Here is a 24422-nt window from a genome sequence, read left to right on the forward strand (position 1 = left end):
CTTGCTCTCAATTTGGTTTTGTTTAAAATTTTAAAGAAGGTTCTAAAACAGCTCCACTAACCCCTGGAGCCCATGGAACTTTTGGGTCTTGGCCCCGTGTGATAAGATAATAACATGTGCACATAGAACTTGGTTTCTGTATAGAAATAAACTTCTACATGAAGGCAGTTACTGATTCTTTTTGCTTATATCATTACTCTGCAGTACAGCTGTTATCCATATTAAAGCATATTTTCTAACCTCCAATTTTTTCAAGAATAAAAATACATCTTAATTAGTAAAACTATTGGCTGGGTTGTTTTGTATTTCTATAATATACTCTGTCTCCTTACTTTTTTCTGGATGCATCATATACAAATAAGAACTTTGATTTCAAATATAGGGCCAACCTCTCTCCCTTTCAAGTTTATGAGCAGAAGTTATTTCAATTTGAGCAGGATGGGATGGATGGAACATAAAAAAGCCACATCATCAGCTTAAAATACAAGTCCAATAAAAATGAAGTTGGAACTTTACCAGCTGCGTACTGATGAAAGTATATGAGATTTTAAGTAAGAGAAGCTGCTCAATATGGACTCACAAACAAAACAGAACAAAAAAAATGAGCCAACAGAAAAACAAACTGAAAGGAAGAACTGGGAGAAGCCTGGTGCAGACAGCAATCCCAAGCAGAGGTCATTCAAAAAGGTAAGTAAAGGGATGTTTGAATATAATATACAAATTGATCTACTCCATTATTCAGAATAATCTTTCCCTTTTTGCCCTCAACCTAAAAAATGGGAAAACCACACCAAAACAACAAGCCAAGCAAGCAGAAAATCATGTGCTACCATAACTGATCAGGCCTGGGGTCCTTAAAACCTACTCACTGGCATTGAGCAGTACTAGCTAGTTGTTATTTTTCTTCCATACCCTTCACCTGTGTCCGTATATAGGGGTGGAAGGTAATAATTGGACCCTTAGTCATAGAGGAGCAATAATAGTCAAGGATACCCAGGAAAATTCCTTGGCAGAGGACCAGCTTCCTGCAGGAAGCCATTGCATGCAAATTTCCAGAGAGGTATAATACATGCAGATACAGTGCGAGTCAGCCTGCGGTAGGTAAGGCCGTGGACTGGCGAGGACAGCAAGAGCGCCAGAAGGGCTCTTAGGATTCTCCAAGGTTAAAGAGGAAAGTGGTGAAAACAGCAAATGATCCTGATAATGTAACAGCTGAGTAAATATATACATTATCTGAAAGGAGTAAGCGGTATGGCATTTATCCTGGCCATATGGAAACAAATATAACTTGTTTTTTTCCATAAAGGCCACTCTCGATTATTTAATTATTTTACAAAATCTCCCTCTATATCGTATTTATAGTATTCCTGAAGGCTTTCAGGGTCTCTCCCTCCATTTGCAGATACTCAACGTAAGCTGGCTTTGCAGCAAGTAATTTCAGTTTCATTAGAAAACAGTCCAAACAATTTTTTTTCCCGTGAAATGGCTGCTTAGAGTGATGTATTCGATCAGATGAAGATCCCTGATCACGGTTTGCCACTGTTGGTGGCACTTTTTTCCACTTGGGTCCTTTTGCTTTCACCGGGAAACCCAAGACTCCCGACAAAACTCATGCCGAGGTGCCTTAAGTTTGCCTAGTCCGGCTCCGGTTTTCTTTGACCACCAGTTTCCAGGTGAATTCACAGACTGGGGCGGGGAGACGCGCAGCCCCCGGTCTCGATGGCAGGACGCTGCCCCGGGGGGGGCTCCCGAGCACGGCCCGGGGTGGTGGTGGTGGTGGGAGGGGGGCGGGTGTGGCGCGTCGTGTTTCTTTTTTTCTTTTTTTTTTTTTTTTGCTGCAAACCGCTTTTGGCCAACTCCCGTTCCCCGCTCCCAGAACCCGTCCCGGCGCGGCCCCGGGAGCGGGAAGGTCCCTGTTTGGGGAAGCCCGGCGGGGGCGGAGGGGAGGGGGGGGCAGTCCCCGCTCCCCCTCGGCCCGGCTGCGCCGTGGTGGCAGCGCCTCTGTCAATCAGCCTGACTTCACTCCTGCACGCCCTTGTGTTTCCAGTATTATACCCCCGCCGCCTCCTGGTGTCTCTGCTTCGCTGCGAGCCGGGAGCGCGGCCGCCACTGCCGCTTGCGGCTTTGCGGCTGGGCGAATGCGCGGGCGGCGGGGCGCGGGGCAGCGCTGAGCGGGCGCGGAGAAGCGCGGAGCCGGGGGGCTGCCGCCTGGCCCGCCCCGGCTTTGCTGGGCGGCTGCTGGGCGGTGCGGCGCTCGGCCGGCTGCTGGGCAGCCCGGGCGCCGGCCCCCCGCGTCGGGCCGGGACCGCCGCGATGGACCCTCCCGCGGGCATCGCCTGCCTCCTGCTCTGCTGCGCCTTCTCCCTGCCCGCCGGCGCCCTGCGGCGGCCCGGGGACAGAGGTAGGTCTCCGCCGGGACGCCGCGGCCGCCCCTCGCCGCCTTTTGGGCTGCTTGGCTTTGCCCCCCCCCCCCCCCCCTCTCTCCACCCGCCCGGCGGCCGAGTGCCTCGCAGCCCGCCCGTCCGAAGTCGCGGCTCGTCTCCCCGGGGCTCGTCCGCTCCCCCTTTGAACTTCTTCTGCGGCTACTTTTTGCCGGGTTTCCAGTTGTTTCCTGCGAGCGGCTAGGCGGGGACGGGGACAGGGGCGCACCCGCGCCCGCCGGCGGGGAAGGGACGCGGGGAGAGCCCCCGCCGGCGGTGACAGGCGCCGCGCCGGTGCCCGCAGCCCCGCGGCCGGCCCGCTGCCTGCCCCGCGGGAGGGGGGGGCGAGCCCCGGCGGGGCAGGGCTCGGTGCCTGGAGTTCCCCGACGAAGCACATGGCAGCTCGTCCGCCTCCTCCTCCTCCTCCTCCTGCCCCGGCCAAAACTCCCGGGGCTCCCGCCGAGAGCGCTGCCGATCGCTGCCCGTGGCGTCCCCGTCAGCAGCCCCGCTCCGTCCCCGCCGCACCGGGGGGGGTAGTTTGGGGGGACGTGCCTTTCCCTTGCGGGCTTGCCACCTGCGAACCGAGCCCCTACCCCTGCCCCTCCGAGCCGTCCCGAAGTGGATCTGCGCCCTCTCATCGTGGCTGGCCACCCGGGTGGCCCCACAGTCCCCGGGGCGAGCCGGGCACCGACCGGGTGGGCTGGGGGTGCGGGGTCCCGGCTGCGTGGGCAGAAGGGTAGCGGGACCCGGCTGCGTGGGCAGGAGTGCGGGGTCCCTCCCGGGTGGGGAGGCTCACGCTGCCGTCCGGTGTTTTGGGGGTGGGGGGGAGCAAAAGGCAAGTTTGAATGAACTCCGCACACTTCACGCCAGTGAATGAAGTGCCTGTACAGGGTGCAGTGTCCGTCTGCCTTATGTAAGTGTCTGCTGTGCTAATGAATAATGGAATAAAAATCCCGCGGCATCAGGATGTGTTTAGTCCTAGTATCTCTCTCCTCTCTTGCTTTCTCCCTGTAAAGATCCGATTCTGAGGAATATAGAGGAGTACAGCCTTGTCATCCCCACCAGCACCGATTCAGAGGGCAGGTTCCTATCCCACCTGGTGTCCGGACCGCCAAAAGCACGCTTCAGGAGAGCTGCGGAGGACTTGCAACATGAAGCAGCAAATGAGCAGATATTTTACAATGTCACTGTTTTTGGAAGAGAGTTTCACTTCAGGTTGCGGCCAAACTCCAGGCTCGTGGCCCCTGGAGCAACAGTTGAATGGCAGGAGGACTCTGATGAGACTCACGTTGAACCTCTTTATGGGAATTGCCTCTATGTCGGGGATATCACTGATCTGCCAAACGCTTCAGTCGCTATCAGCAATTGCGATGGGCTGGTAAGTTACTTTTGTTATTATATCAAAGATAATTACATTAATTTCCTACAGTCTTTAAATATAAAATGTGTGGACTGTCAGAAACTCACACCTCATATGGTAACTGTGAATGCAAATTAACTAATGTTCCCTTGTGTGGGAATAGCTGCGCTGCACCAGGCACTTCTTTACAGACAGTGGCACTAGAAGTTTGAGCACATGCTCTGTGGTAGCTACTCTGGAACAGAGCAGCTGAAGCCAGGATTTATGTTGATTTGTGGTAAAGTTACTTGAGGTGTCTGATGCTTTGAAACAGAGGATGAAATGGCACGTTTTCAGCATCCTCTCCCACTTTTCACTTGCAGTCTGGGAAGGGAAATTTTAGACGAGTTAATCCCAAATAATGGGCTGGGCTGCTCTGGAAACAAATTTGATAGGTGAAATATGGTTTTTGCCCTGGAAAATTTTAATTTATTCAAAGTCTGTTTTTCATGGATTTCTCACTCGGTGAGTTTCATTGCCTAATCAAGTGATTGATGGAAAGTCACAAAAGAGTTTGGATTTTACAAGCAAAACGGCTCCCTGTGATACGTTTTGCAAGGCTGTGTGTTTTAAAACTTGCTGCAGCTTTCTGCTCTGGTGTGCATGTTCAGCAATCAAATTTTAACTGTTTGTCCCTGACATCCTGAACTGTCATACTATCATTTGAACAGTAATTACTGCACAGCAATTTGTTTACTGAGAAAAGGGCTATATTTTTGATAATGAACAGTTTATCCAGCCAATATTTTCCTCCTATACACTTTAGAGTTCATAATTTTGAGATTACTTAATTTTAATGAATTCTGTTCTCTGCATAAAAAACCAGCGTGAGTCAGTTGTATTTCTGTTTATTTAATCATAGACAGTTGTTCATTTGCTGTGCCGAGAAGATAACATGTATGGAGATAGTATGTTGGCTGTCTGAGAATGGAAAGGAATCAAATACTTTTCCCCTTACTCTTTCCTTTCCTGTGGTTTCTCCTAGCCGTGCGCATTCCTGTTTTGAGAAGCAGGTTTTCGTGTTGCAGTTGTTTGATGTGGACAGCTGGCTGAGGGCAAGAGTAACACCAGGACTGAGCAAGAAGACCAGTTCAGAAAGCAGAGTATGAGCCTGCAGGTCTGCCTCTGGTGGGGAAGCAGAAGTTCTTTGCTCTCCCCGTACCTAGCACAGATCGTTTTGTGTAAGGCAAAATTTACTTGCTCTGGGCATTGCAGAACTGGGGTGGAGCCAAAGCTCTTCTTCCTTGTTCGTCTGTGCGCAAAGGTGGAGGAAGATCCTGTTGAGGGCTGCGGCTTGCCTTGTGCTCTCCTCATCAGCACAGGCGTTGACTTTAAGGGCAGTGGGGGAGCTTGTTCCTTCTTCCTCCCAGTGTTAGCCAGAGTGTGGGCTCCTTATATTGGAGAAGAGTGTTATGATAAAATATAACAGGAGTTAAAGCCAAAGTATGGATAGGACTCTAAAGGTCCAAGGCCTCATGTTGCATGTGTAAATGACAAAGTGTTCACAAAATGCTGCTCTTTTTGCGTTTGTAAGTAACTCCTCAAAATGCAAAGAAACGAAGCCAGGTCTCAATTCAGTGGCACTCATAAACGGCTAGAATCCAGAAGGCTACCGAAAGAATTTTAGTTTTCAAGCCGTATCCACAACCTGTGTGCCTGCCTCTTTCCAGCATTCTTCTTTTCATTAGAAGAAGCAGGAAAGTTGGTGTAGCATGGGAGCTGCCATGTTCTAATCTGGATGTCATGCTGGTTCTCACAGGGCACTACAACTTCTGTGATTCTGCTAAGACATTTGGAAATGGCTTAGTGTTTCCTCCAGTGCATATCTACATTGTAAACGTTGCAGGGCAGAGACCACGTTTGCTTTTGCCCAGGTCACTGAAGCCTTCCTGCAGGAAGCATTACCTCAATACCTTTAAGCATCTGGCTGTAATGATTTCCCCGAGATTGTGCAGTAAATCTGCTGTGGAACAACAAATTGAACTCCAGTCCCTTGGGTACTATGTTCCATCTCTACCCATCCCTTCCATCTCAGTTTCTTTCTTTCGTGGGGGGAGAATTTAAAACAGGTATCAGTAGAATTACACAAACTCCAAGAAATGGCACTAGTGGTTCCCCAAAAGCCACTGGTCCGTGGACAGCAATAATGAGCCACTAACACACTAAAGTTAGTACTGCACTTAACTGCCTCTAGGTTTACCTTTTTATTTCTTGTGTTTGCAAGGAGTATTGAAGAGACTCTGGAGCAATGTATTACTAGCAAGACATTCTTAGAGGCCACTGGGCTGTATGTTATTCTCAGGTTTATTGGTATTTCAGATGTGAATGCAGACATGGACAAGGCTATTCTCAATTGGTTTTCTATGTCTGTTTTTTTCTTCACACCTAGTTTACTTCAGTGGAGAAATTCCATAGTATCATGGGTTTTCTTTCAGTTGCCTAACAATGTACATGCCAGGGCCAATGTTCCTAACATACCCCAAGTATTTCCACCTCCTTTTCTAGATTATTCTGGAGATAGGGATGGTGGAGCTCTCTGACAACTGAGTTGTCAACTGACAAGAATTAACGTTGTTTGTTACAAACTCGCTTCGTTTAATTCCTAGTATTTTCTTGAAGTGCTTCCTTTTGAAGGTGGCTTGTCATCTGTCTATGCTTCTGGTGGGCTTCCAGCTTTTGCATCCAGACATTAGGGTTGAAATAATACTTGAATTGAAGTTTCGTAGTTTGATGTTTACACTGCAAACTTTTGTTGACTGAATCTGGTTCAAGTCAGTGAATGCATCTGCCACCTTGCCAACTTCTGATGTTATTTCCTCTGAACATCCCCTTTGGTTTGCACTTTACTGCCAACTGTGTCTTATTTTCCAATTATTGTCTGAGAAGAGTATGTCTGGTGGTGTTGGTATTGCCAAAACGAGAAGTTGTTGGAAGGCATTTACATGAAAATAGTAGATCTGCAAACAGATTTTTGAACTGTACTATAAATGATGAAGGTTTTTAATCTGCAATAATTCTAAAAAATGAAAAGGTACAGTGAATGCATATACAGAATTATCTGCTGCCCTGACTGAGGAGATACACAGTTGGTTTGGGTACTCCCAGTTTTCTGCAACAGAAGTCAATGACAAAATTAGTTTTATTGACCTAAAAATCAAATCAGAGACAGATGAAGAGAACTTCTGAAGTATGCAATCTAGGTGTGTTTTCAGAGCTGAAATGGGTCTTTACAAATCATTGGAAAGTTAAAGCTAATCAATAGCTTTTTTAACAGCTCTCTGAATTATGGATGTGATTTTTACCATATTAAAAAAAAAAAAAAAAAAAAAAAAGTTTTGTGAAAGCTTTCCCGCTTAAGATAAAAACACTCTGGACAACTTGGTATCATCTTGGTTGGCATGACAGCATTCAAACTAATTTTCCACTGAGTAGGCAGAACCAACACGGTCAGCTGTCTGTGGCCTGCAGACTGTTGTGGAAGATATTGCACTTTGAGTATGTTCTTGGTCCTTGGCCAGATCCTTACTTGTGGATGCAGGTGGAGGATGAGGGAGCTGGCTGTCCTCTTCAAGAGTTGGTTGTGAAGGAGAAGTGGTTGGAGGCTGTAAAAGTGCCATAAAACAATAAAGAGTTAGAATTACGGTAGTCCTTCCAGATTATTGCCTGAACTATGGGAACTCCCTTTCTTCACCCCAGCGGATGAACCTGCCATTGTAGAAGAACTCTTTATGCATCTGAATTTCTTATTTTGATAAATACTTATGCAACGCTTGAGGCAGATGTGCCAAAAATATCTTCTTTGGGTTGACAGGATGGCAGTATCGGGTTGTGGAACTTCAGAGACATAAACTCTCTCCCAGTTTCCTCATAACATTCGTAGTCTGTGGGCTAGAATGTGTGCTGAAACGCAACCAGATACAGGAGAAACAGAGTATCAACACCACATCTGGTATGGATAATGAGCACGATTAAATTAGGCTGCAGTGCAGAGTCAAACTTACTGACAGGATCCTAAAAGACTGAGGATCACAGCTTCATGTTGAATAATCAGTATGATCTAGTACGCACTGAAGCAAATAGAGGAACATCAGTTTCAGTAACACAACATGATGTCTTAGCTCTGCTTCATTAGTATAATTCTCTTCCTTTTTAACAGTTAAAATATTAGCTGTCCAAAAATTTCACTATATTGTCACTAAAATGGTAAGCTATTAGAAGTAGACATTTAGAAAGTAAGCCGTTCAGGACATCTATGGTTGTATGTTTTCTTATGGAACTGTAAGCATTACATGTCTTGGGCTACCAAGCCATAGTCACCTTACTACTATAATGGACATAAGTGTTACTTCTTATGTGCTGAAATAGGCAGGGTTTGCTCTACAACATTTCAGTCTTTACTGTATGCTGTAATAACCCTCGCAGACTGGTTGAGAGAAGGCTGGTGGCTGGCTGCTTGCCCAGATGCTATTTCTTCTAGAAATGCTTGGGACGCCAGCAGCGCTTTTCAGACTCATGCCCAATACTGATAGTAGCTGTAGTACTGGCCTGACCGGGGTGCGTTTGTGGTGATCCATTTGCTTTACTAGCCAGTCATGACTCTTCAGGAATTGACTGGTGCTTTGGCTGCTGTCAATGTAAGTGCATGTCTGTCAGTTGTCCCAAGACCTTGTTATGTATTATTTCTATTATTAATATTTTCTTGACTGTTTTAAAATCAGATAATGGAATATTTTTAATTTTTGCAGTCTTTATTTTACAGGGGGTCTATTGAATAATCTAATTTTTAAACTGTAAATGTAGGACCTCAGGTTCCAGATTCAGTCAATGGTGTTTCCTAAGAGCAATTCCGGCTACCCATGTGAAATGCCCACCTTTCTCCTTCCTGGGGGAATATTACTCCCCCCCCCCCGCCCCCCCCCCCTTCCCTGCATTCCTGAAGACATTTAAACACCTTGTGAAATCTATCCTTGTTTAGTATAATCCTGCTTCACTTTGAGCATGAGCTTGAGTTCTTTGAAGTCAGTGAGTTTTAAGGTTATATTCTTAAATACCTTCCTGACAGAGATGCTTTCTTGGAACTGGCCACAGAGCTGAAGTTGAATCTAACTCACCTTAGGTGGACCATGTAATTTACCTGGGTAAGAGGGTGAAGGATCTGCTCACAATGAATACACAAGGAGAAGACAAACCTGCTTATATAACTCTGTTATTTTTTCCTTTTAGACATCCATCTCCTGCTTTCATATGGATTTACAATTTAGTTTTGTTTCTGCTTTATCTGTTTTTTGGATTACACTGGTTTGTGGTGTAGCAAAAAAGCAGAACTCAAGGTAGCACAATATTGTCTTCAAAGTCTGGTCAGGTCGAGAGCCTGACAGTTATAACAGATGCCTGCTACAAATAATTCCAGTAATTCTTTTTCATATGCTATGTTCTTAGCTTTTACATTATGATCAGGTTGCAATCATTTTTACTGGATTAAAATTTGGCATATATAATCTCTTCATTTGGGAGCATTTTCTCTTTAAATTAAAACCAAATCAAACCAAAGTTGCCATCTGTTTTTTGTGTAATGGCAAAAACCACTGTGGGCTTTTTGGACAAGTAGAACTATAAAACAGTGGCAGAAGAAATGCAAATAATTCCTGTGGCACAGTATAGAACAAAATTTAAAAGCCATTCTCCTTAAGAAAACAGAAGCCCTTCCTCTGCAGATGGTTAAAGTGGGCTCTCCATTAACCCACATGGTCTTTTGAATTCAGCAGGGGTCTCTACATGTTTAAGCCAAGCATGTATGTAAATTTTAGCACATCCACATCCATAGACATGATGTGAGACTTGCATTGCCTGACAGAACGCAGTGGAGCTCTTTTGATGCCTAGCACTCAAGCATATCCATATATTTTCACAGGACGGAGACTTTGCTTCATAAACCATTCTCTGGGTTTCTACCATTCATGTCCCTGGCCAACACTGGCCTAGTTGGATAGCCCCTTCTGCTGTGTAAATGACAGAGACTTTCCCTTTTAAAAGTTATAGTCTGAATCACAGAGAGTGTAAACACTATGATTCAGCCTCTAACTGGAGTAAATTATCCTCATTTTGCTGTCCTTAAAAGAGACTCTGTCATCAGTAAGTACTATTTTTTTTCTTTGCATCTTCTGTGCATGGATAGTCTCACCTACATTTTATCTGAGAGCAGAGTAAGTAATTTCCAAAATCTTACAGGTGGACACCATCTGGACAGAATATCCTCAGGCAATCAAAACTGGTATCTTTGTGGTATGTTGTAGGCCTTTGGATAAAAGATAGGTATTTCCTTATGTCCTATTTGACCTTGTGTTGCATTGTCCTCATTGTAGTAGTATCTCGGCTGTACTATTCTCTTTGACCACACAAGAACTAATTTTCCAACTAGAATATTAAACCATGTATATCCAAGAAAATGTGCCTAATGGCTCCTTCTACTTTCCATCTTGAAAGATCCAAATATAGTAACTAATTTTGATAAGGTCATAATTACTTTCTGGGGTAAGCAGAACATCTATTTTGAGAAGACTGTCCCTCTTCAGCTTCCAAAGGTGTGTACCTAGAAAAATGCTATTAGCTTACTTAGCTACCAGCTCACTCCTTCCTTATGGTGTGGCAAGGTGTTCCAGTATTCTCTGAGAATTTAACAGTACGGACTCCTGCAAATGGCAAGACGTTCCCACATTTTGAGTTAATTACGTGTTTACCTTTTGCTACAGAAGGTTGGAAAATATTTTTTTAGATCAAGCAGCATTCCAGCTGTTGCATGGAGCAGGACCTTTTCTCCACAGATCACACTAGTATTTTATTTGACCTACTTCTGAGGACTTTTTATTAATGGTGACTGTTGCTTTGTAAACAGGTCACGCCAATTACTTAATTGCACACTAGGACATTTCTCATACAGGGTCTGATTAAAACAGAGAATCGGGAAGCAGGTCTTCAGTCTCTTGCAGGGGGTTGCACAACCTTGCATTTGCTTCCCGTGAATAGCTCTGATGTGCACACCCTCTTTTTCAGATCACCTTCATCCTTTATTGCTTTCCTTCCTCCAAAGTTTTAGTAAGTTCTTTAACACATCACATCTGGTTTCTTTAGCCCCTTTATCTGTGTGTGTTTTAAATTCATCTTTGTTTGCAGAGTCTCGACACAGCGGGTTCCCAGTTTTAATAGTCTGCAAAATGAAAGGCCCACATTTCACATGCTATTTTCAGCACCGTTCTATTAAACTGTAACATTGAAAAGAAGAGTGTCCTCTTCAAGTGCTGAAGAGCAGATCGCTTCCTCATATCTAAATCACAGTCTCCGCTATAGATCTTCTGAGTTATTCCCAGGTCACAAAATGTCTGGTACTTTCCTCAAATCTGGAGTTCCTGGAGTCATAAGTGTGAATCTCAGCATTAATTTTTTTTACTTTTTCTTCCAAGTAACTATTTTCTCTTTAAAGTAAGTGTTTTTAAGCAAGAGTTTCCCTCAAGGAAAAGACAGAGAGACGCAAGTTGTGTTCTTTAAGTCTCAAAAATCACCAGGCCAGTGAAAATCATCCCAAGTATGTTGTTTTGAAGGTATCGTTTTACAGTACAGATGAGTCTCTCTTAACACCTCATTGCTGCTGGGAGGGGTAATCCTGTTCCCTTGGCTGCTCCCAGTTCTGTGCTCCCTTTCCTCCCCTGCTCCTGCACCCTGCTTGTCTTATCCGCCATACGTTAACCCGGTGGGCGAGTGGCCAAACCAGTGAATTGCTGCCTGCCAGTTTAGCTGCTTGAACTGGTTCTCTGTGGGGCGAGATGGACATTTTGATAGGCAAAGGGATGAAAGTGGGAATGCCCTCAGCTGGGATCCGGGAGACAAGTGAGATTGCTCCTTTGGTAACAGATAGACTCTACCAATATTGTAAAACCACATCCTTATTCTCATGGTTTTGAAATGGGTCTATTTAAGGGAGCTCGACTTGTGCCTTTGAGCATCAGAAGTTGGAACTGCAGCTTTGGGCAAACTTACTGTTCTGCTCTGTGGATGATGGCTTTCCACTTTGTAGCTCTGCTTGATTTGTTTTTTTGTACTTTGCAATAAAATTCCACCTCCATTGGAGGAGAGTGTTACGGGATCAGAGAAAGGAGTGGAGTTTGCTGCTGTGGGGAGAAGAATAGTCATTCTGATGGCGGAAGGGAGGGTGAGAAAAGCACGGGGAGGGAAACTCGAGTTGCTGAACGGTAAAAGCAAAGCAAGAGATGGGGATCTCTCCTGTCTTGTGTGTAATTCTGAGAGAGTTTGTCCACTGGCGTGTGTTATGTGGGCTGGCTGCCCCTCAAGTGAGGGAGGTTCAGTCACTGAACATGGTAACCTCAGTATCATTTTAGTCTCTCTGATCCCACAGAGAGAACCTGCCCTAACCACTAATTTATATACTTGCCTTTTTTTTTTTTTTTCTTCCCCTTCATGTCCCTTGTAGGACTGTATCTACTGATCTGTTTGTTTTCCAAAACTTTGCCTTGCTAAAATTGAAGTTCCATTTGTACAACTTGCTGTTACTCTTTGGTCTTGGTATGCTAAGCGTGTTACAGTTTATCAGCATTCCCTTCAGGTTTATATTCTTTCTTATTCCCTTTATATTGGTTTACGTCAAACTTAATATTTTACCTCTTTATTGCTGCACTTGTGACCTTTATCTTCAAAATAAATAAATACAATTAATTCTTCACTTGTGCAGCTCTCCATGGAGAATTCAGAGGTAGAAATTGCCCAGGGTCTGTGGTACTTTCTGACTCTTACACCTGCAATGTACAATATTATCACTTTTGATGTGGTGAGCTATAAATAAAGCTACTTTAACTTCCTTCCTACTGTCATTCCCTTTAACTTTTCCTGCAGTTGCCACCTCTGTGTTTCAATTTCATTATATGGTCGGACCACTTTTTCCCAGCATTTAATCTCTAGCTGGGTGGACTTCAGGGGACAGATTACAATCTATTTTCTACTGAAATTAAGCATGAAACCTACTAATCCTGTAATGAGAAAGAGTCGGTGAACATCATTGCTATCTTTGTGGGTAAGAAGAGCTCCTTTTACCTGTAACTAGATAACAATTATTTAATGCATTTATTTCTCTTTACTAGGTGTTTTGACTATAGGTAGCTGCTGTTATTGCCCGTTAATGAAGGTGAACTATTTCTACAAGATTTTTGAAGGAAGAAAACTAGAAGGAAATACCTGGCATATGGTCAACATTTAAACTGGTCTTCAAAAGGCATAAAAGCAAAATATCTTTCTGAGATTATAGGATGACACAGTACCACATCTTGATGTAGGCCCTGAGTCTTTAAGCCTTTATTAATGTGTTTTCTGATTTACTACCGCTGTAAGAATAATGAAGTTGACGTGTGGAGAAGAACCTGCATGGCTAACTAGCAGGCTGGCCAATAGCTCCTCCTGACCAGTTTTCTTTCACCCCATCACTTACAGTACTTACAAGAAGCAGTCCATGAAAGGGCAGGAGGGATTGAATTTTGTATCCAATACAGCATGTTTCTACAGGAGCCCCGAGTGTAGATCTCTCAGCCTCCTGTTGTGCCTGCTTCCCTCTGTTGCCGTGTAGTCCCTCTTTTCTGCCTGCCTCTTCCCTTTGTGCCCTATGGGCTGCTGGGCTGCAGCAGCAGCTTCCACCACGTCCAGTGGAGCTCTGGGCATGTATTAATTAGCCCCCTTAGGTAAACCCCCGCCCCAAGGCACCTTCACACCGCGCACCCAGAAGGACAGGGACTGCAGATTCTGTGACACTCTTGCACAATTTGGCCTGTAGGAGGAGTTTCTTTTTCAAGTTGTGCTTCTGAAAATGTGCTTTTTGGCATGATATAATGAATATTGTACAGTATAGGATGGGGAAAGTAAAAATAATACGGCAAGTCCAACAGGAAAGAAAAGGCGTATGTTCTTGGGAGTAAAAATATTTCAGGAGCTAAACATAGTAATAAACCATTTAAATTTTAATACAAATACAGTAAAATAATAGAATTTAGAAGGGAAGAGGGGAAAGCACAGATTTTACTCCCAAGACTTGCCAATTTTGCTGATATTTGCCCCATGTGCAAAAGACAGAACTAACATCCAGTTCCTGCCCAAAGCAGACGTGTCTTGCGTGCTCTCCCATGGTCAAATGGGTGGCTCTCAAGGCTGGTGCAAGGGCCAATGTCCGTGGCCGTTACAGCAGTTGAAGGGCAGACCTGTTTGCAGGACAGAGCCCGTACTTCAGAAGTGGAAAAAGAGCCTGCAGAAAATGCAGGGATTAGCTAAGGATAGGTGGCAGCACAGGCTGTGGTTACTGTTTTAATAGTGGTTTTATTTGTTTTAAATCATGGCTTTTGGGTAAATCATGTTCATCCAACTCATATGCAGAAGAATATACTGCTTGATTCTTTCGAGTGTTAAAATTGCTAGGCTTATTTCTTTCCCCAAGCAGAGGAGCTGTGGAAGGAATGTGAGAGATGTTGTTTGGAAAGCATTCTGCAAACCAGAATGTATTTAAAAAACAGTCTTTGAGAAATAAATCACTACCTGATGATGAAGACAGCTGAGCTGGGCCAAGAGTCTTTCATGTGCCAACACTCTCTCACGTGACAGGAGTTATATTGGAAGCTGGAAGGCTTTGAAGCTTGCAAGGCTGAAAATGTCTAAAAATTGTCATATGCTTAAACAAAGTAATAGCTAGATAAAAATACGGCTTTGAAACTTTTCAAAACACCTCTCTGTAGAACAGTGTGAACCTTCCTAAGGTCACAATTGTTTACCCATTGGGAACAACCCCCCTCCCCCCCCAAACCCAGAAGCACAGATTTTACACCACCTCAGTTCAATACCAATAAAGAACTTAGGGATGAAGAAGTTTTAGGGATGAATTTGGATTGATTTCAGATTCATAACAAAGCTTGAAGTCAGAGTTTCCTAATAGTTTTAGGTTTCATTGTGAAAATGGCAGACCCACCATTCATCAGTAAACCAAAATATTTAATCCCCAAATAAATGCTAGAGGTGTCTGTCAATATTACATTTGTTTGCAAAGTTATGGCACGTTAAGGCTGACATAAGCAGTAAGTGTAAAAATGGGATTAATCAAAGGATGATTTACCACTCTGAAAGAGGACTATGAAGCTCAGTCTGGATAAGTAATAGACAAGCAAAAAAAGACAAGACAATTTACAAGATGTTTTGAATTAATTTAAACTCCTCAGTAGGAAAAGGTAATGAATTCACTATGAAAATAAAGTTATTAGTTTACTGCAGTCAAATTAAGGCCAGAGGTAATCATATGCATCTTATAAAATAGAATAAAAATGCTGAACCTGTGAAAATATAGTATAATCTTGCACTTATCTAAACAGAGAATCGCCCAGAAAAAATAGATCTATGTGAATGTTTATGTCATGGTCCAGCATAATTTTGCATAAAGGCCTGGGAGGTTCCATGGCAAGTAGCTGATCTTTGGGTTTGTTCTAAAACTGTTGAAGTGAGCGTGTTTAGTTTCACTGGCTTCATTTGGCGTTGTATGGGCAGGGTGATTAGCAAAGAATTTGGGGCAAAAAGCAAGCCATGGAGTTTTCCACATCATAACCTTGTCTTTCACCTTGTTCTCTGTCCCCTGGTGTGGTGCTGGTGGTGAAGGAGGTGAGTACGAGAGGCTCAAGTGCAGCTTTTCCCATTGCTGTTTATATCCCATGTGCTGGATGGAACAGGACGGCACTGCAAATAGCTCTGCTAAACCTTCTTCCCCTTCTGCCTCACACCACATCCCCACCACAGAAGAGGTGATGCATTAAGCAAGGGGGAGGGATCAGGAGAAACCCTCCTCTTGTCCATGCCAGGAGGATGAGGCAATTCCAGCTGCCTTGAATTTACAGGCTCATTCTGACAGCTCTTCTGTCTCCTTCTTCCTATGAAGATGAGGCCAGAAAGGAGATTTTCCTGCTTTCTGAGACTGCCCGGCTTTGCTTCTGCGCTGCTGGAGGTATGGTGGTGGGAAGAGCTTTCTCTGCCGAAGATATTAGCTCTGACCTCAATAAAACTAGCAAAAAAACCCCCAAATGTCAAATACAACCCCTCCAACAAAAACCCAAATCATGAGAGAGAGCAACATTAGAAAAACTCTAATTGCACATCTGCTCAACAGACTTCTGTGATAACTCAGCAACAGCTAATTGAAACTCCTGGATTGTAAATATGCTTCTAGCCAAACTAGAGTTTACTTTCTCTGATGCAATCTCCTTTCAACTCCCTATTGCCCTCTGAGATTCTGGTGGTCAGCGTTCCAACAATCTGTCACTAGATGGGAAGATTAGAAGTTGGGTCTATTCAATTATAATGAGCCAAACCTCTGCTAATCTGCATCATCGTGTCTCCGTGGACTTCTGGGAGCTCTGTCACTTTGCATTAGCTGAGGACCTGGCCTTATGTAATTAGATGTTTTCACACTCTTCTGGTGACATGCCCTCCTCTGACAGCCTGGATTGCAGGCTACCGTGGTTTGCAAAGAGGTACAGTTGTTCTTGGGAGGCAGCAGGACACACAAGATCTGTGAATGTGTATATGCTATTTAACATGAGATTTTGTTAGGTAATATATTCAGGATTTGTTTACATACTTGGAAATAGTGAAATGCATTGGAAGAGGAGACTGGGGATCCTGGCGTCTCTGAAGGTTCTCAGAGTCCTCGGTCACGAATGGGCAGATGGGTTTCAGACCTGTGTCTTTAACCCATCTGCGGGCGCTGCTCGTTCTCATGCAAAGTGTAGGCTCACTGAAGGCCTCATGGCTTCTCGTCGCTGCATTACCATTCTGATGTAATTTTTGTGACATTTTCATGTTACCATGCAAGCCTGTAGAATTCATGACACCACTGGCAAAACTGTTGAATAAATAAGATGTTAGTAATGTGAAATTCATCCGTGATGGATATACTTAGGTCTTTGAAAGGTTTAGCTTCTTATGGCAATTTGCTGTTCCTTTGGAGGAATTGAAAGAGGTGTTTGCTTTGTCTTGTGGATTTAAGAAATATTTGTGCCTAGGTAATGTTTTTATAGTGCACTTCCAGAATGAACTCCACACCGTCTTTAACCCAAGGATATAATTTTGGAATATTGAATCGCTGCTTGCAAGTCCTACAGTATGTTCTAGCTATCCCACTGTGGGAAACTGTTGGTTTTTTCTCTTTTCATTTTATATTTGTTTATATTAAGACCACTTTTCACTGACGTCAGAGACCTATCAGGTCAAATTTAATCCTCTATGTATCGCTTCCACGCCACTGAGTCCATTGCTTTGACTTAATACAGTGTCGACATTTGCAAGGAGTCTACTAAATCTTTAAGTTTAAATTTTATTTTGTTGTTAGGACATCACATTCTTAACTAAAAAATGCAGAATCACAGGCAGAACCTCATATGTAGAGGCTGCTTAGTGACCTGTATGCTATTGGTGACAAGTTGTGAGGTGCTTTAAAGTATCCTTTGAAAGAACAATGAAGATAGACTGACCCCTGTCTCCTCTGAGGAAGTTCTGATCTTCCATAGGCTGCTTTATGGAGGAGTTGTTAGCTCTCAAAGAGGACAACTGAACATGGATTAGATGGTGCTCGAACATTTTATCGAACTGGAGACTCAGAGAAGTTTTGAAATCGCATTGAGATGCTTCAGTGGAGTTACACTTTTGGCTACTTCTAATTAGTAGAAGGTGATCTTACACCTTCGCTGTGATGCTGCAATGTCATGAGGGAGCAGAAAACAGTGACAGAAACACACATTGAGCATCTTGTCATAAAGCTGCCCGTTTGGCTCCATGCTACCTTGCTGGCCTTTTAAAAAAAACACTAAACAAAGTTCCGTTAAACTTCAGGAGCATTTGGTGAACCATCCAGTGAATATTGCCGGGGGGCGTTCTGTCACGCCGATCAGAAAAATACCCGTCACCACTGGCATTGGGCATAGGAGGAGTGCAGGTTGCCTGAAGTTTGATATAGAGTCCTGTTGCTATTCAGTAGCTGGTTTCCGTAAGCTTCTTTAACATCCATGCAAGTTGGCCGTGTCCGTGTTTCCCAGCCTTGTAAAGTGGTGGCAGTGGGGGCAAAGCAGAGAGACAAAAGTGGGCAGCCAGCTACCTTTGCTCCAAACCCTTCAGGTATTGATTACAGCTCAAATATCACTAAGAACGTGTCTTAGTCCCTAATAAAGAGATTTTTTTTTTTTTTTAATTCCTGGCCTACTTTATCTGCTGCATTTGGGCACAGCTTCAGAGGAAAGCTGCAGAGAGCAATAAGGTTGATTCTGGGAATAGACTTACTCTGTGAAGGTAATCAAAATATACTATGACAGGTAATCAGCTATACTATCTATAATTTTTGGTGCTTCTTGAAACATGAAAGCCCTAGGCAGTGCCAGCGGGCACCATGGTGCACTGGCTAGATTAGCCCTAATACTTGTGTTTTCTAGTCTGTGCAGAGGCAGGTTGCTCCTTGTGACGATATCCTCCCCAAAGCTGGTTCCAGGTGATGGTTGAGCCTGTGGGTTCTCACTCCTTGCCTTCGCAGAGCCAGGGACCTTCTTAGCATCACTCCTTTGCCGAGGAATGTGGAGCAAATGGCCATCTTTTTGGAATGGCTGCCAAGAGGTGGTTAATGCGCTCCACCACAGTTAATGGGTTTGAATTCCAAAGCTACACAGATTGTTTGAAAGTCTACCTCCCCGCAGGCTGCTGCTGGGCTGGTGGGCAGTACCGCTCTCCTTTTCACGAGCTGGAAACACTTTCTTCACTGGAGAAAAATGTGCTGTCGTTCCTGCAAAGGAGCGTAATGTTTGGAGCAGCAAGATGACTGTCTCTGTGTGTGTTTTGGGGGAGAGGAAGGGATGAGTCAGAAAAAGGGCCAAAGGACAGAGCAGTTAGAGACATCTGATCAATGTCAGCAGGGCAAGGTGCTGAGCCCTGGCACCAGAGTGCTGAGGTGATGAGAATAGCTTATGAGTAGCCCATGCAGCAGGAATGAGAAGAAAACACTGTATCGCTTAGCAATTCACAACAAAATCCTTGTTCAGTGAATATTCTCCTTTAACAAGCACCTCCAGAAGGGAGAATGAAGTGTGAAGCGCTGTCCCCATTTATCCTCAGTGCTAGTCTGTGCGGCAGGGCTGGAATACTGACTCCATCCGAGAGCAACCTGAACTTCTTGCACTCACAAACCAGTACACGTGCCAGTACGAGGTGAGTCAGGGCTGCCCAGAGGCACGAGGCAGATGGGAGCAGGGAGCTGGAGACATGTGCGCCCATCACCAGCACGTCCCGTGCGCTGCAGGACAGTCCCCTCCAGAGCTGCTGTGATTGATTCCATGGGAAGGGTTCACAGCTCCAGCCCAAAGGGACTGAAGCACCTCTCATCCTCGTTTTGAATTTTCTTCCTTCTCTGTTAACATTCTGCCAAAGCTGTTTTCAGGGAAAGTTGTCTCCCAGCCTGCTGTGCTGCCAGACTGGACTAATGTGAAATAAAAAAAAAATAAAGCCCAAACCAATAGCACGGGTTTGGTTCTTTTGTTTGGGCTTTTAGGAATTTAAAAAAGTATTCTGTGGCTCTGCTGCTGAGTCAGCACTGGTGGGATGCGATTTCTGAATGTGATTTCTGTGGTCAAACTTTGCAAAAAGCTTCGATGTTTAATGTGCCGGTCAATTAAAGCATGCTGCTGTGTAAGAAATGATGCAGTGGCTTTGTGTGGGTTGGTTGGTATTGCCAAAATGGGTCAAAAGTATCAGAAGAAGGTTTAATATCCCTGTTTACATAGTATCATTTTGCTTGCTTTGTGGTTCATTAATTTTGCAGCGACTAGGGTATAGTCTAAGAGCAGAAAGCCTCCTCTCTCTATGATAAAAATAGCTGGTGCTCTCTCCTACTAATTTGATTCAAGTGGTTATGGAAAGTCAGCTGTGTTACATATAATACTGACTGCTCCACTGAACAGAGCCTTCTTCAGTCGGGCGTTGACTCTCTTAATGCCAGCTGGTCAGGTTTGGATGTTGTCTGGCCAAACAGCCTTAATGGGTTAATCACATAGGTGAAGTTTTCTTCAGAGCAGCCCAGCAGATAGCTGTGTTGGCACAACTAAGGTGGTGCCAGAGGAATAACAAGTGTTTGAGGGCAGGACCTTTTAAACACAGATGTATTGCCAAATCTATCTTCCCGCAGGGTGAACCTTCACGTACTTGCACAATGTAGGAGCCACAGAAATAGCTTCAGGAAGATGAAACCTTTTGCTGTCGTAATTGTGGGAAGGTTTTTCATGGTGAAGCAGTGCATACGTTTAGATTCCTTCTGACACTTTAATCAGATGGGTAAAAAAGGGCTGTCTGGCTGGTTTTACGAGATGTTCAATAATGAGATTTACTTTAAAGCCAGTAAAAACCTTAGGAAGGTTTTAAGATTGTACTTTAAAGTGTAAGCTGGGTGTATCTGTTCTTTTCCTAAGGGTGTTTTATTTGATTCTGGTACTAATTCAGGAGTTGGTCCAAAGCCCATTAACATAAATGAAAAGAGTTTTATTGACTTTGATGGGATTTGAATCATGCTGCACTAATTAAATAGTAAAGTATCCATTAGCAGTGAAGAAAACAGAAGAGAGGAGAGCCAAATACTGTTGTGACTGAACCCTGTGAAGTTGAGTGAACTGCAGCCAAAGTCTCAATATCTTTACAGATGAGCTTTTCCACATTTCTCTGCCCCAGTCCTTTTGAAATAGATACAACCGTGGATTTTTGAGAGAACTAAATTTATAAAGTTCCTTACAATTGCCCTGCCTATTTACAAGTTTCTGTAGACACATTTATTCAATGCAGGTAATAATAAGAAAAAAACGGGAAGTGAGGTGTGACAGAAGAAAAAGATAGGCTTTAAACAATATTGAAGTCAGGTGCTAATAATTTACCCTTGTTTTGCTTGAATATTATTGTAAGGTTTTTAAGGAATACAGATTTTCTAGATTCCAGAGAAAAGAGAAACAGTTTTTCAGTGCTACTGATGCTCTAAGTAGAAGGTAAGGGGAAAAGTTCATGTACAACACATCTGGGAAGTCTACATAAAAAGTCGGTTAGAGTTAAAAAAAAATAATAATTAAAAAAGGCTTTTATGGAAGTAGCCACAGAATCAATCATGTACAGACAGATTAAAAATACAGTAAAAAATTAATTTATACGTGCTGCTGGATGGATGCAAAAATGGTCTGGTATTTAAAACTCAGAAATGCTGTTCCTCGTTCCTTTTGCCTGGGTGGCAGCAGTAGCCCTTGAATTCAGTAGCCTACAGCACTGTTGAGACACTGAGGTCAGCACTCACAAAAAACATTTACAGGAGTTTCCTTAACTCCTGTAACAGTGGGATGGTTGGAAAAAACCCCGCATTTTAAACAAGTCGGATGTGCTAGAATTCAACTGTGACCATGTAAGCTGAAGTTTTGAGGAGGCTAGGTGCCCATCTGTGTTTGGATGTCAGTTCTCCTTAGGCGTCTTTGAAAATACGGCCCTAAATGAGAAATTTTCTAAAAACATCTTTCTGGCGTTGTTTGCCTCCTGATGCATTCACAATGAAGGGTAGTGTGCTCATGCCAGTTCACAAGATTATTTGCATTTCAGATGTTTGTCTTCAGGATTGCTAGCATCTATTGAACATCCTCCCTCTTAACCTTAGCAAAAAAGGGGTTTTCCCCACCTTTGCTGCTCAGGTATTTACGAAGAAACATTGTCTGCAATTTGTTCTAGATTTTTATGAAAGTTATCAAGACAAAGTGTTGTTGATGACACCATGATACCTTGACACTATCTTCTGTGTTTGTAAGCATACCTTGGCCTCCTATTTTCAAAAACCACGAAGGTCACATCAGCTGCAGATTGCAGATATTTAAGTTGAATTGTGTATTTGTAGACTTGTCACTTCTGTGATAGCCAAAAATTCAGAACAGGTAAATGCCCTAGTAAAATTGTATTTCCCAGAATACTCAAAATAGGAAAGGATGAAGGAATCAGTCTCAGGCTTAACAACTCAAATTTTCTTCAGTGCTTCCAAAAATAAAGTGTCTGAAGTAGAACCCCACTTCCCCTTTTTTAAGTCTTCCCTTTCAAATCCAGTGGTTACTTAATAGAAAGTTTCCAGAAAAAAATTCTTCTGGCTATATGTTTTATGTGAGAAAGATTAATCGGAAAGAATTTTTTCTCTGGAGGAAATAGGTGCTTGGGCGCTGTGTCTTTAAATCAAGCTTTTGATGGAGCCTGCAGAGTGAAACTGTTGTTTGGGTAATTTAAAATTTTTCTTGTGCTTGTTGAGAGGGCAGGGGAATGAAGCAGAAGAGATTGTCATTGAAGAATGCCACTGCACAGTGATACCCCAGAAGGGCAGGTGTCACCTCGCAACAGCGACTGGTTATAAAAGGGGGCTTATAAAGCAACTGAGAGCTGCTTGACTGTTCAAGGATGCAATTCTGTGCATTTCTGATCAATTTTATTCCTATATTAGTTCTGTTGGCCAGTGTGGTACAGAGGTAAGTAAGGTTACGGAAGAGTTAACAGGATTAATGCTTCAAAGAACATGACTGTCCATTAAAGTGATTTCATTAATTATAAAAGGAAAATTAGATGGAGACTCCAGCATATGGGAAGGTAGAGATGGATTTGCTGTATATGGACTGCAAAAGAAAGTCTTTCCATATAAAATTACTTTTTGTTCTGAGGCAAGGTAAACAATCCAAAATAGAATGTAAATGCTTTCATCACGTTTAGCTTCATTGTTTCTAAATGAAAATATTTCTGTCTGAGAACAAATGACAAACTGATTTTTCCCCACCCAAAACATAATTTGGCAACTGTTGGCCCAAGTTTTTTTTCTTTTTTTAAATGTAAAATGTTGCCTTATGTTCCAGGCAATACAACGTGTTTCCATAGCAACCTCTTCTTGTGTCTTGAACTTGTCAGCATCAACATATGACATTTTAAACTATAAAGCATTTACACTTACTGCTGCCTCTTTGGACCTGAGTGAGACTTGCCAAAACTGCATTCTTGCAGACAGTTGAAGTTAGGGAAAGGTGATGGAGTCAGGTATCTTTCACACCTCCTGCTTGTTTACAAAGAATATAAGAACTCCTGTTTCACTGAACTCAAATCAAGCAATGGGATGCAGATTCCTGCTCCCAGCAAAAAGGCTGGTTCACCCAACGCTAACTCAAAAGTCTAATTTTTTTCCTAGGGCTGTTTGCGGATTCTGTGTCTGATTCTCCGCACTGTGTGTTTTTGGGCTGTCTCCTTGACTTTTCACATGGGCACCTGCTTCTCAAGCTGTACCATGTTTAGCAGAGTTGTTCTTGACGGTGGACGCACATAGGCTTTGCTCAGTGATGTACACCAGATCTCTCTCCGCTGCTGTGTTGCTTCACCAGTGAATGGTGAACCCTTTTCAGGTTACACGCAGTCTGACCAAACTGACAATGTATTTGCAAAACATTCACGAAATAAAAGAATGAGGAAGGGGAATGGAAAAGACCTAGTCAGCTAGGAGGGAATACAAGGGATGGTATTCCAGTGGGCAGTAAAGAGGAATTAATTTGATTGGCCAGACATAATTGTAAAAACTTTCTCTTATAGGTAGGAGAGAGCACTGATACAGTTCTATGAGATGTGCTTTTACCATCTTCCTTTTTCTGTATGTAGCATGGTTTGGCTGCTGATTTGAGCTTCTAAAATATATATTTGCAGATATGGGCAAGCTGCCAAAAATGTGACTGATAAAAAAATGCCTATTGATCTGTTTTTAAAGGCTATCTTAACGTTGCTCTTTGGAAGATAGTAATCAGTTCTCACTTATTGTAGTATTTTTACAGACACCTTCCTGAAGGATAGCTCTATTTGTTCCAGCAGAGAGGAATACTGCTTTCCTCTTTTAGCTGTCAGTGTGTATTTAGATTTATCTTTCTCATGATTACCACAGGAGAGAGCTGATTTACCCAGAAGTACTTGTCATGGCCTTAAACCCTTACTCCAATGGTATATCTCGACACTAAAATAAAAACAGGTTAACTGCTTGTTTTGTCTTGATTTGTGACTTTATGGCTTGGAGCAGGAGACTCCTTTCATGGATGACCCTGTGCATTCAGAAGATGTGGGTGTGGACTCTTTCCTCTGTATTTACTGAAAATAGATATTGCAGCGATATTTCACTAGTAGGAATTTTCCTCAAGCACCCCACCCATACACTGCTCCTTACAGGGTGTCCCTGTGCCATTAGCTGCCCGCCGGACCCCCGCGCCTCCTCCCGTGTGAGCTGTAGGCTCTGGTCCTTATTAGAGGTGATGGTATTTCCAGGTACGGAACAAACCTTGCCCCATGAGACCTGGGAAGAGAAGCGATGGCGTAATGAACTTTGGTGATTTGTCATCTAGGACTGGACGTGGACTCTGCTCCAAAAGCAGAGCAGGTGCTGTTTGTGCTGAGGGAGTAACAGTGAAACAAAAAACAGGTATAGAACTATCGGGGCAAGTATCTGGTCTTATATTACGTATCCAGGC

General features: G+C 43.5%; 1 protein-coding gene across 1 annotated transcript in view; it reads left to right on the top strand.

Annotated features, from left to right (window-relative positions):
• Window positions 1-2313: 2313 nt before the first annotated feature.
• ADAMTS2 (ADAM metallopeptidase with thrombospondin type 1 motif 2) overlaps window positions 2314-24422 on the top strand; it is a 189676-nt gene continuing 167567 nt past the window's right edge. Inside the window, exons 1-2 of the mRNA XM_049829624.1 lie at window positions 2314-2401; window positions 3437-3798. Of these exons, the coding sequence (XP_049685581.1) occupies window positions 2314-2401; window positions 3437-3798 (450 nt within the window). The remainder of the gene's footprint in view (window positions 2402-3436; window positions 3799-24422) is intronic.

The sequence above is a fragment of the Accipiter gentilis genome, chromosome 26 (assembly GCF_929443795.1).
Source record: "Accipiter gentilis chromosome 26, bAccGen1.1, whole genome shotgun sequence".
Classification (NCBI taxonomy): Eukaryota; Metazoa; Chordata; class Aves; order Accipitriformes; family Accipitridae; genus Astur; species Astur gentilis.